At 36.9% G+C, this 13,022-nt stretch overlaps 2 protein-coding genes across 3 annotated transcripts in view; one reads left to right on the top strand and one right to left on the bottom strand.

Moving 5' to 3' along the window:
• The window catches only part of LOC107656499 (serine/threonine-protein phosphatase 2B catalytic subunit alpha isoform-like), a 42,564-nt gene extending 36,504 nt beyond the window's left edge, over nucleotides 1–6,060 (top strand). The window contains exons 13-14 of one of the 2 annotated variants that reach the window (XM_016444380.1): nucleotides 1,190–1,216; nucleotides 4,170–6,060. In XM_016444380.1, the coding sequence (XP_016299866.1) occupies nucleotides 1,190–1,216; nucleotides 4,170–4,333 (191 nt within the window). In that variant the 3' untranslated portion in view covers nucleotides 4,334–6,060. The remainder of the gene's footprint in view (nucleotides 1–1,189; nucleotides 1,217–4,169) is intronic. The other variant, XM_016444381.1, reaches the window with a different exon arrangement.
• The window catches only part of LOC107656497 (zinc metalloproteinase-disintegrin-like batroxstatin-1), a 20,488-nt gene continuing 13,370 nt past the window's right edge, over nucleotides 5,905–13,022 (bottom strand). Inside the window, exons 10-23 of the mRNA XM_016444379.1 lie at nucleotides 12,206–12,375; nucleotides 11,926–12,007; nucleotides 11,348–11,478; nucleotides 11,016–11,193; nucleotides 10,356–10,445; nucleotides 9,429–9,624; nucleotides 9,222–9,324; nucleotides 8,954–9,110; nucleotides 8,707–8,787; nucleotides 8,426–8,516; nucleotides 8,218–8,326; nucleotides 8,054–8,135; nucleotides 7,857–7,943; nucleotides 5,905–7,331 (exon numbers count right to left, since the gene is read on the bottom strand). Coding sequence (XP_016299865.1) covers nucleotides 7,302–7,331; nucleotides 7,857–7,943; nucleotides 8,054–8,135; nucleotides 8,218–8,326; nucleotides 8,426–8,516; nucleotides 8,707–8,787; nucleotides 8,954–9,110; nucleotides 9,222–9,324; nucleotides 9,429–9,624; nucleotides 10,356–10,445; nucleotides 11,016–11,193; nucleotides 11,348–11,478; nucleotides 11,926–12,007; nucleotides 12,206–12,375 — 1,587 coding nt within the window. The 3' untranslated portion in view covers nucleotides 5,905–7,301. The remainder of the gene's footprint in view (nucleotides 7,332–7,856; nucleotides 7,944–8,053; nucleotides 8,136–8,217; nucleotides 8,327–8,425; nucleotides 8,517–8,706; nucleotides 8,788–8,953; nucleotides 9,111–9,221; nucleotides 9,325–9,428; nucleotides 9,625–10,355; nucleotides 10,446–11,015; nucleotides 11,194–11,347; nucleotides 11,479–11,925; nucleotides 12,008–12,205; nucleotides 12,376–13,022) is intronic.

Consider the following 13,022-nt stretch of genomic DNA (forward strand, 5'->3'; position numbering starts at 1 on the left):
CTTACTACAAGACCTTAGGACAATAGGACATTTCCAGTTATAACCATAAAGTTATGTTATATAGAAAATAATGTATTAGGAGATGGTTTGGTTTTCTGACTACCATCCTCTCAATTCAGCCGATACAGCATAGATTAGTTGTGTCTGCCTGAATTTCTTGCCTGTAGAAAATCTCCAAATCAGAGATCAATTCACATATATTTATTTATATATAAATAATATTTTATATTCAAGATCTCTGTATTTAGTGTTTAATATTTAGCATCCAGCCTCTTGAGACATATTAAAGTTAACATTTAAAATTAAGATTAAGATTAAAATACTTCCAAGTTGAAATATTTAAAGACAGTCATGTGTTATTAACACATTTAATAAATAAAAAAAACAAACTGTGGGCTTTATGTGGACTGTGGGCAGTCTTCCTGAATTCTCTGGTGAGTTTATAGTTCTAGTTCTGTAATTTTATAATAATAATAATTTACTGTTTTTTTGTTTTGTTTTTGTTTTTTTGAAGTTTAATATACACATAAAAATATAGTTTAATTAAATATTTTAATTGTGCTTATTTACTGAGTCACATGCATATGTCAACTTGTCTATGTCGAAACTATCAAGAAATTGAAAGAGATCTTAAGCTAACTAATTTCATTAAATGTCTGCTGCATTTAAGATTTTCTGTCTGAAAGTGCTGATGATTCAAGAGATGGCGCTATAAATTAGTTTGAATCCAATCCTGTAGTCTCAGTTTAATTAAATAATGTTCAATTCATTCACTCGTATGTGTCAGTATTTATAATACATTATTTGTGTATCTGATCGTGTTGACCAATATTGATTGATAGGCAAGTCAGAGATTGCACCTAAATTTATGTAAAAACATCTGAACATGTATTTCAGTGATACATAACCTTTGATTTATTTAGTTTTGTAGCCTGTTTTGCCCTAGTACTGGACAATCAGTGAATTATAAATGGCCAAACAGTCACTCTGGTTGTAAAGAACTAAGTGCCTTTTCTCTCACTAACTGCTCTTTGCACTGTTTATATTACTGTTGGGTTCTTTAACTACTAATATTACTGCATTGCTGTGGTGTGTGGGGTTAATATGCTTGGGGTGTAATGTAATCACACTGATATAACTTCTCTCTCCATTCATTTTGGGCTACTTCCTGCTGCGCTTGCTAATACAGCAGCCATAGAAGCAAAGGAGGGTCGAGGTACGCTGGCAGTACTGTGTCATATCCTGCCCCTATATGCTGTGCTTTCTTCCCCTTTGTGTCTTTTTGTGCCTTGCCGTTCACCTCAGTGTCTGTCTGTGTGTCTCAAACGAATCATGGAAAATCTGTATTCTTGCACCACCATATTTTTGTGAATTTAATTGAAAGCAGCCTAACAAAGCGGTTCTCGTTTCATAAAGGCATTTCTTTCCCTTATGAGATTCAGCTTTTACAAAAGAGCCTGAAATTACTCCGGGCCAACATTTTTAATGATAAATGATGGATGCGGACACTTGAAACCGTCCATGCAGTGAGGGAATGAGGCTTTCAGTCCCAGCTCTGCTTCACCTCGTTAATTAGCTGTTTCCTGTTGACCAGAGGAGTTTGCTGGTTAGTCCCGGGCCCTGGCTAGGGCCTGCTAATTCCCATCCTGCCATGCGATTGGCGGAGAGGCCGAGACCTCCCTCTGACAAGCATTTTCAGATTCTAATCTCATTAGGACTCTGTACTCCAAAGACTGTCTGTTCCCATTCATGCGTAACACTCTTGCCTAAGGCCTCTCGCATGCTGCTGTAATGTACAGAGGCTCTAAGCTATTGTGCAAGCAAATACAAATAAACACGCTGGCATGAAATGTTAAGTGTGCCAGAGCAAGACACTCTTGCTGTTGAGTTGCTGACCTGATTAAGTTCAGCAGCATCTCTGTTTTTACTGGTGTTGAGTGGGTATCTTGTGTTTGCTCTGTCAACTGGAACCGGTCATGATTCACCTTGGCAGTGTTTTCAAAAATGCTATAGGATATAATAAGCCTGTTAGTTGTGCAAGAATCAGCTTTCCTGTTTGTGCATGTTGGTTGGTTGGATACGTGTTCAACTCTTTTTGTGGTTAAAAGTATGAGTGATATGTGACGTCATGTTCCATCAGAATATTAAAATGAACTGGCACTCAATCACATTTTTTCAGTGCTGTAAATAATATACTCAGTCCCAATTGACACTTTTTTTTCTCTGTTTTTGCACAATAGAAAAAAAAATATTTAAAATGTTACATATGACCTGATTTTTTTTTTAAACGTAAAAGGGGTTTGTTCTGATATTTATATACATTTTGATATATTTTACTGCATCTCATAATTGTAAAATTGCAGTTGTTGCCACCATCTGTTTTCTATTTGCGTAGACCGTTGTTTGTGTTTACTGTTATGTTTTTTTTTTTTAATGTTCTATTTCCTGTAGCAGAAAATTGCTATATTAATTTACTAGACATACTGTACACTACTGTTGAAAAGTCTGGCATCAGTAAGATTTTTTCTTTTTTGAAAGTAATACTTTAACAAAGATGCATTAAAATTGATCAAAAGTGGCGGTAAAGACATTTAAGTTAATAAAGATTTCTATTTCAAATAAATTCTGTACGTTTGACTTTTCAATTCATAAAAAAATGAATTGAAAGGTCACCAAATCAGCATTTTCGAAGGTGTGACACTGAAGACTGGAGTAATGGCGTGACAGCAGTTAATTACATTTTAACATATAATAAAATTGAGTTATTTTAAATTATAATAATATTTCACAAAATTACTGTTTTGATGATTTTTAATCAAATAAATGCAGCCTTGGTGAGCATAAGATACTTAAAAACATTTTAAAAAAAATCTTACCAGTCCCAAACATTTGAACTGTAGTGTACACAGCAAGACATGAGGTAGACAGTTGGTGTTGTGTATCATGTGACATGAATGTTTGATTTTAAAAATGTAGTAGCTCCACAGTTGCATTTACTTCATGGTTAAAGGGTTAGTTCACCCAAAAATGAAAATTAGTCTGTGGTTTACTCACCCCGAGTCATCATAGGTGTATATGACTTTCTTCTTCGTTATATTAAAAATTGTCCTGGCTATTCCAAGCTCTATCATTGCAGTCAGCGGGTGTTGCAGTGCTTCAGTCCAAAAGAAGTAAAATAAAAAGCGCCCATCCATAAAAAAAATTTTCACACGGCTCTGGGGGGTGAACAAAGGCCTCCTGTAGCGAATCGATGCATTTTTGTAAGAGAAATAACCATATTTAAAACGTAATAATCACTTTAATCTAGCTTGCGCCAACAGATGTACACGGAAGCAGCTCCGGGCGGATGACGTACGAGTTCAGCTTTGTGCATGTGCCACTCAGAAGTGACAAACGCGGAAGCGCAGGGGAGAGATCAAAACAAAACAACGGTCACTAATTAGAAGTACAAAACAAGGATTTGTAAAGAAGAATGTCGGAGGATTTCGATATAAGCCAAGAGGAGACTGGTTTTCCTTTGCTAAAGTAAGGAAACTTTGCTTCCTTTGCTCCTGTTAACAAACGTTGGTTTTCACGAGACTCACCGGTGCATGCGCAACGCTGAACTCATACGTCATCAGCCCGGAACTGCTTCTGTTTACAACTGCTGGCGCAAGCTACATTACAGTGATTATTACATTTTGAATATGGATTTTTTTTCTTACAAAAACGCATTGATTCGCTACAGGAGGCTTTTGTTCACCCCCCAAAGCCGTGTGACACTTTTATTTCACTTCTTTTAGACTGAAGCAATGCAACACCCGCTGACTGCAATGATAGAGCTTGGAATAGCCAGGACAATTTTTAATATAACTCCGACTGGATTTGTCTGAAAGAAGAAAGTCATATAAACCTAGGATGCCTCGGGGGTGAGTAAAACACAGCCTAATTTTCGGGTGAACTAACCCTTTAAATCATTCGAGGAATAGACTTTTTGGTCACTGCAAATGCCCAAAGGTTAACTTATTTCAGTAAATGGCATATTGTAAGCTAGCACAGCTTGATCATTGTCTCATTTTTTTACTTTTTTTTTTTTTTTAAACTGAACACTGAAAGTTATCAATAATCTTCATGCACATTTTGCTAACTACCTCATTTTCCTTGATTTAAATTTTTTTTCCCCCCGGTAGCCATCCAAGGCTTCTCTCCTACACGGAAAATCCGCAACTTCGAAGAAGCTCGTGGCCTGGACCGAATAAACGAACGGATGCCTCCTCGGAAGGACGGCCAGCAACCTGACGGTACCACAGTTAACGCTGCCAACGAGAAAAACGGCACTGATGGGAATGTGTAAGGGGAGATTTTGCACTCTTCCTCTGCTCCATAGCATTTTCTCTTTCTCTGCCACGTTCTCCACAAGATAGACCCCTCAACTGCCGGATCCTGCAGAGGAGGGCCTGAGATGTGGAGAGGAATCATTCCACAAGACAGAGAGAGAAATCACTTACAACTAAGTACAAACATGAGATTTTATTTATTAAATGAAATGTATTAGATGTACTAGATAGCAACATTTTAAAGACGAGTGAACATTTGAAAGTGTGCAAAAAACAGGTATACAGTCACAGTGTGTCAACCTTTAAACTTCAACTACAGTTTTGTAACTCGAGAACAGAGATGTGGGTTCAAGATGGTGTTCAGATCAGAAGAATTAATCCCAGTTTTATAATATTTTATGTCACAATGTATTTGGCAAGGGATGGTTTGAATATACTGATGTATGTTATCAATAAATGTCTGTAAGGGATTTATTAAGACAAACCAAACTTAAGGGGAATAAGTTATACTGAAAGTTCATCGAAACATATTTTATATAACTGTTTAATAATATTCAGTTTCAAGTAAGATTCAGACTAAATGAACATATTAGCTGCTTTGGGTTCCACATGTCTATTTCTACGTGGAAAAACTAGCATTTATATTAATTTTTGTCCGATTACAGCCAGATGACACACCACATGTAAGTAGCCATAACATTGATCTTAAATAGGAGTTGCTTGATTCTACTTGCATGAGTGAAAAAAGCAAAAACAAAGCATGTCTTTTGAAAGCACTGTCACAATCACATAATCTAACGTCTGCATCTGTACTGGAAGTTATTTTAGTCTCTTTAGAACTATCATTGGGCGAACTTTCAGACAAGACTTACTTTTCCTCATTTCATGTCTGCCACACTTATCTTATTGCTGTTTTTTCAAAAAGATGATAGATGAGATTGCCACGCAACAAACCAGTTTTATTTGTTAATATATACAGTGAAATTTGTTAGCATGCCTATAAGCTCATGTACACGTGTAACAGCCAATGTGGGACGTGTGAAGTTGTTTTGATCGACTCGAAAGCCAGTCTTTTTTGTGCTGTGATGAGTTCGCTGCCAGAGCTCTAACCAACCCCATTTTAGGGTATGATGAGGAGGTAATGGGGTCAGTCTGAAGAATATTGCACTAAATGCAAGTCATTGTAAATAGAGAACACCTATACGTAACACGTCAAAAGCAGGAAGTCCTATTCTCTCTAAAGAATGTCCTCCAGGCTTAATGCAAAGTATTCATCTTTCACTGAGAGACTGCTCGTACAGACTATCGATTTCATCCAGTTTTTGCTCGAGACATTAACAAAGCATGCTGAGCTTGATAAATGTGTCACAAACTGACTTGGTGGTTTGAGCTGTAACACTATGTGAGGTATTGTGGTAAGGTTTTTACATGGCTGCTTGTTTTAACAGGTTTAGGGAAAATTGTGGTATGTGTCCACCTACTGTTGAGATACAGATACAGAACTTTATGGAGGAAGAGCATTAAGCCTTTTAATGCATGTTTTTATTCATTTTAACAGGAGCAGCAGGTTTTGATTTTTTGATTTTGCGATGGTGTTAAATGCTATGCACGAGCAACACACCCCATTTTCTGGAAGCATTTGAAATGTACATTTTAGACATCAGTTAATTTTGTAAAATGTTTTTGTGTGTTTATTTTATTTTTTAAATACAGAACCAGTTCTTCACACGAGATTGATTTAAAAGAGTTCATTATTTCATCCCAAAAGCATGCAAATCTAATAATATGACTATGTCATGCTCAGCTTTGTGTATCAGCTTTTATGAGAAATCAATATGTGATTGCAGTGCGACCTTCCGGCATACAGCATTTCCTGAAGCGTGTATGTGTGTGTTTTGCATGATCAAATCAGTGCAGTATGTCTGTGGACTCCAAAGGGAAAATGTTCTACATTTATTTGCATGTATTTCAAATGATACCAATGGAAGTACTGAGATGAGATTAAGCAGCTTGTCTGGGATCAGGTATACAGTTTTCCTTGAATGGTTTAACAGCGTGTGGGCTGGTCTTGGTGTACTGGCAACCTGAACTTCTTTAGTGGAAGAAAGAGGAAGTTTGAATCTATTAAGTTTCTGTGTGCAATGAAATGTTGAGTATTAGGCCTTCACAGGCTCAGAGATTCAATGAGGTCCCTGAAACACATCTGTGGGAATGTGTAGAAATGTTGATGCACAACTATAGCATCATTAAAAATACAATATGGGGATTTAATTGAACAACCATTTTATCAAGTGCTTGTAATGCGAGGCCACCAGAAATTCTTGATATTATGTAGATGTATCAGTTAAGACAACAAATAAAAACTGAAATACTGTGGACCTCATGTTTGGTCATATTTTGTCTTTTAAAATCAGTCACCTGAATGTGATTCAACATTAAAATATATTTCATTCATACATTCACATTGCATTTTACAAGTTTTCATAAATACAAAACTAAATGGTAAACACACAAAAAATTATGTTTTAAGCATTTTTGTTTGATATCTCTTGAAAGCGCATTGTAACAATTTTAAAATATATATATGTTAAAAAAGAACAGTTGTTTTCACCTTGGTTGACATTGCAATGAAGAAATAGCTGATCAAAAATCATAAAAAATCTACTGTACATAAGGCAGGCTCAATTACACAGAAACAGACTGTACAAATAAAATGAAATTTAAAAAAAGAGATCATTTTCAGTTAAAAACAAACCTGACTTCAAATTCATTAACGCAAGGACAATTTTTTACACAGTCAAATTATAACTCCGTGTGTCAGTCTCATATTTATGCTAAGCATGTGGCTTATTTTCACAGACATTAGATTTTTCTTGAAGGGTTTACTAAGCCTCAGTCTCCTAACACTTCTGCAGGTTCTGGAGTGACTGACCATTCCAATCTGCTGCATGGTTCCACTTCTTGAGGTTTGACAGGTGCTAGACATCACACCCTTGGAGGAGGTGGTCTAAGAGCCTATGAGGGGGAGAATTATAAACTTGTCAGATATAATCTTTTTTATCAAAATGTTCTTAGGCTCAGTGACTGGGAGCATAAAGGTATAGTACACCCAAAATTCTGCCCATATTCAGTTCTTCCTAGTTTTTATAGCAGAATATAATACAGTGAATGGTGACCAATGCTGTTGAGCAACATTTTTAAGGCAAACATTTGTCAATAAATTCAATTTTAAATAGAGTACACATTTAGTTTAATTTAGTGAAAATTGTTTCTACACCAATTGTTTTTTATTCACACACAGATATTGCACTTCTTCAGTAGATGTTGAATATTACACAAGTCACATGGACTGCATCTACTTTCAAGAGCAGCACGAATGCTAAACGTTTGGATTCCGCAGAAGCAAGTAAGTCATAATTGGTTTGAAACAACATGAGAGTGAGTAAATGATGACAGAATTTTCATTTTGGGCTGAGCTATTCCTTTAAATACTGATGTGAACATCAGTCATTACACATTATATAGAGTTAGCTTTGCTACCTGCCGTGCATTTATAAAGTCATTATGTAGAACTCTGGATTGGACTGAAGAGGGTGGAGGTGGAGGAGGTGCTGTAGGCCTTATTGCCTAAGAATAAAGAAGAGATCACAAAGTCCTGATCACACTTTCACCATTCACTGGGAATAGATTATGTTTGTGGTTAAATGAAATGATGAAATGATGTGACTGCAAGTTACCGGAGATGGCTTCTGATTTGGTATCGACTGAAGGCTGTAGTCAGGGATGTCGACTACATGAACTTGCTGCAGCCTTGGATGGCTATTGAGAAAACAGCAGTATTAAATACACTCCATTTATTGACTTTCCCCAGTGTTTAAGTGTTGGTTTCCTATAGTCTTACCGGAATGAATGTGGTGTGCTCTTTCTGCGCTTGTAAAAGAAGGCGGCCAGTCCAAATAGAAGTATCCCAATCAGGACACAGACAACCACAGCAATGGCTATTTTCACACCTTGAAATGCAAAGGCAAAGGCAAAAAAAAAATCTCATTCATGATCCTCAAAACTAAAGGAATATGAGGCTATTTTGAGGGCAATATCTGTGGTACTACCTTTAGACAAACCATCACTTTCTGCTGGTGTTTCACAATCTGGCGGCAGCCATCCAGGTTGACATCTGCACTCCATTCTGTGGTCACAAACCTGTAACATATACACTTACATTAAATCTTCAAAATCAAGTTACAAATTCTGATGTATGTGTAACTTGTGAAAGACCTGAAATAGTCAAAAACAAATGACCTTTTGAAATAAAGCACTTATTTTCTTGCACTTCATTTTATGAAGACAATAAAGAAGTCAATGTTCGATAAAGGGATATTTTGGGTCATACCGCATGGCCTTTGCACTTGGCTGAGCAGTTTGTTGCTTTGTAAGCTGTCTCTAGGTCAACACACTCATTCTGGTTACAAACCTGAAAAAAACAAACACATCGTGCTTAAATGACTTGAATGTCACAACTGTAGCAAACCTACAATGTTTTCAGGTTTCTTTCATTACAGGTGATTAAAGGAGTTCATAGTTAGTAAATTACAAGGAAGTTTGTGTATAACTGGCGTGTATCTAGAGACCAGTCTTACCATCCCTTCCCCACATTTGGTGCCAGTGTCGACTTGGCCATAATCATTTTCAGGATCGCTGTGGAATGTGGCTTTACATTCTTTGACTTTTACCAGCCGTCCATAATTGGGACTTGCATTGCCATTTTCACAGAACAGTTTTCCACACATCACATCTCTGAAGACAGACAGATAAGATTGGTGTTTGATCAGACGGGACAAAAATAGTAATTGGACAGTATGATATGTGAAGAGATTAATGAATGGACAGATTGATGTAAAAACTTACTGTCTTTGGCATCCAATATATTTAACGCCATTATGTTTGCAGTAGGCGTAGTATTCTGCTCTTGTGTTGTAGTTGTTGCAAGATTCTCGAGCCACCACAGCAGCTTTATTTATTTTAATAAAAAGAAAAAATAGGCAAAGTCATATGGGCTTAACACTGATTATTTTTCACTATTATTGTGTTGCAACAATATATTATTGTACTCACTTGGACCCCACATTTTAATGCACTGCTCCTCTCTCTGTGGGCACTGGCCATTGTAGCAATAGCCTGTACCATTCTTGCAAGGGATTCCATTGACTGCAAAGACATCTTCAGGACACCAGGCTGATTTTCCAGTACATGACTCGGGCAAATCACAGTCATCATTTTTTGGATGACACACATGTGCGGCTGACATGATCTGAGGGGGAGGAATAAAAAACATGTAGGTTGCATACTTGTTGGTAGTTACCAGTATAAATGAATGAAACCATATGATAAAACACATTTTTTGAGATGTTGACATATCGGTTTCAAATTATTGAAAACAATGACATTATTTTGAATGTATTTATTTTCATATTAAAGCAGCACTATGTAACTTTTTCTGTGTTCAAAATTTGCAAAATGTATATATTGAGCGAGTACATCATGAATTCATCTTCCAAACCGCGTTTTTGTCTTATTCCAAATCACTACGGTACACTTATAAGTACTTATATTTGGATTATTGTAGCCTGGTCAGGTCGTCACCGCTGCGGAGTAACACATACCTGCGTGAATCGCCATAGACATAAACTTAGAGAAGTAGCTCCGGTTGAAATGTTCTTCCGCGGGATGTGTGCAGTTTTGTTTATTAACCGCTAGAGCGCCAAAAATTACATAGTGCTGCTTTAAGGGGATATATTTTGAACTATTTCGTTTCATCCCGTGGAGAACAGCGGATTAATTTTATTCTAATCGATATTCATGCGAGGGAACTCCTCAGTTATAAAGATTTTGACAAATATATGGGCTTTAGCGGTTTAAGAATTGTTGAAATGCATGGAGTGTGAGTGTATGCTGTAGTAGGCTATCATATGTCCTAAAGCAGCGGTGTTAACTGATACTTTCTTTATTGGATTAAAATGCCCCAGACTCTTGGAATCTTACCTTACAATTCTCACAACATTCTCCTGTTGCACATTGTGAGCCCTCTGTCAGTTTGCAGGTGGTTGCATTGCAGCATGGGTTTGTACACTCCTATGTAAAAACAGGTTTTGAAATAAAGACAACGAGTATGTTCTGGGCACATAATAAATTGTATTTTAAGTACTACTTCTGAGAATCTAGAAAAGCTCTTGGAAAGTAATTTACTTCAAGCAATGAATGAATGCACATCCAGGTAAAGTATGCTGTCCATCCTACACAAGTTCTGGCCAAAAAGAAGAGATGACTAACGTAGTGCAATGTATAAACAGATCTGCAGTAATATTACATGCATTCCATCTTTTATTTTGCACACTGCAGAGAGTGTAATTAAGATGATATAATTAAGATAAACGAGAGATTGGCAATCCCATCTCACTGGACAACATTCCTGTCAAGAATTGTCTTTACATTTGCTTCTGATAGTATGTGGATGTGACTTGTTGAGTGTATCTAGTAAAATTACCATCAATAAAGTCATGCATTTAATTTTTAGTCTCTTTACTTCCCATGTCATTCTAAAGGGCATTTTTATGTTTGGTGCTTTACTTTGATATTTGTTGCAAAAACATGTTTCAGATCATTGAATTGTCACATTTAGGAAAGAAACCCTAGTCTGCTTACCTTTACCGTTCCACAGTCACATTCTTCTCCTGTCTCCACAAATCCATTTCCACATACAGGTGGCTGAATCAATTCTTTTGGTTTGGGCATATTCAGAAGACATTCTGGGTTTTTGTTGTTCAGGTAGTCCACATAGTTACTAGTACTGCAGCTGCTGAAGTGTTGTGGGATGAAATAGCTGCGGAGACATGGAGCAGTGATATTTGTTCAGAACCTTTGTTTTAGGCTCTCCAAAAGCTTAAAAATAAAACTTTACAGTAGAAATGGAAGATTTGTTGTTAAAAAACATTTTAATAAACTAATCAAGTTCAACAATTATATGCATTAAGTACCTGAGGGCAGCTGTCATAATGCAAGTGCCATCAGAACAGACGCAGCTGCTGCTGTCGTGACTCATGCCCAGATTGTGCCCCATCTCATGGGCCATAGTAGCCCCCACTGATATAGCGTTAGAGTTGTGATCCTTTGAAGAGGAAAAATCAGTTAGTACTTAAACTATAGGTCCAGGCTTTTTTTTCATTCAAATGTTTATTTAGTCTATATTATAATGAAGTATTAGGATTATTTTGGGAGGAAGAATAAGGCATTGCAACAATAAGCGAAACACCACAGTCAAGACCATGGTGAATCATCAGTATGCTGTAGTAGAAAATATTTCCTCTTCCCCATTATTGTGAAATTATTCTCTTCAAGGTTTTTTGCTAAAACATGCAAATGTATTTGTTTGTAATTTCACTGCATTTGATGAATGAATTGATAAAACATCCCCAACCCATCTCCATACTGGCTTTCTGCATATATCCCTTTCCTTTATTGTGATCCTTTTCGATTATTTATTTTCATTCATGTTAGTTTCATTACATATTTTTGGCAAATATGTTTGTGACTTTTTATGAGAGAATAGTAGTACCTGCACAATCCCTGTTGAAAGACCTCCACACAGGGCTCCAGTGTGAGCTAGACCCACAGTTGCTCTGTCAAGGTCAATTGCACTGAGAGAAGGACAAAAATCCATGTTTAATCCAAATTCAACCAATCCTGCTTGATTATATTCAGTAAGTGGTTAAAGTCTGTCTCCTTCTGTTTCAGTTCCTAAACCATTTCAAAGTAGAACACAATGGCGCAGCTTGGAGCAGACAAAGTATTGATTAACTATATTGTTTGTTTTTTTCCCCCACATGTGAGCTGACCTGAGGAGGTGGGCATTGTCGTGCTGCTGTCTTTTGATGAGATCGCTGTTCCTCCACTGGGTAAATCTGTCCAAGGTTTCTCCAGCAAAAGGAGACACTGTTATCTTATCACTATCTGTCCAGACTTCAAATCCAGTTAGAGCAACAAATGTGTTGATTTCTTTATATACCTGCACACCAAAAAAAGAGTAAAAGATGAGTTTTGAAGAGTTCATTTGCAAAAACCGATAAACGCCACTTTCGAAAAAATGAGCTGATTTCCGTGCGTTATTCTCCACATATAGCGCGATCTGAACCCAAAACATGTTTTGTCAAAAAGCCGATTTTGTCCACTTTCAAGGCATCGCGAGTTCACGTTTTACTGCAGTGCAGAAGCCGACACCTTGTTTTTCTGTTTTTGAACAGAAGCCGATAAGTCCATTTTAGCGAATCAGCGCGCTGTATTCAGGTCAGGTGACAAGGCTACTTTCACTTTGAAAAGACGTGCTAGCTGCTCAAAGCTGACTAAAAGTGGTCGAGGATGGATAATTTCGACGAATTTGATGAACCTGTGATATCTTCTTCAGGGCGAAAAAGGAAATAAAAGCTGAAACGTTTTCACGGAACCTTGCAAAAGCAGCGCGTTATACAATGGTGAGGGCATCCATACAGTTTATGATCACAACAACAACAACGTTTGTCAGGCATCTACATTACAAAGATTAAACGAGTGTTTTTTTAAACTCTAAAATATGAAATGTTGAGTTATCTGCTTTTGCCAAAAAACGACTGTTGGAGTTATCTGCTTTTGCTATAAAACAAACTTTTAATATGTAAA

Source organism: Sinocyclocheilus anshuiensis, unplaced genomic scaffold (genome assembly GCF_001515605.1).
Source record: "Sinocyclocheilus anshuiensis isolate Anshui unplaced genomic scaffold, SAMN03320099.WGS_v1.1 scaffold1931, whole genome shotgun sequence".
Lineage (NCBI taxonomy): Eukaryota > Metazoa > Chordata > Actinopteri > Cypriniformes > Cyprinidae > Sinocyclocheilus > Sinocyclocheilus anshuiensis.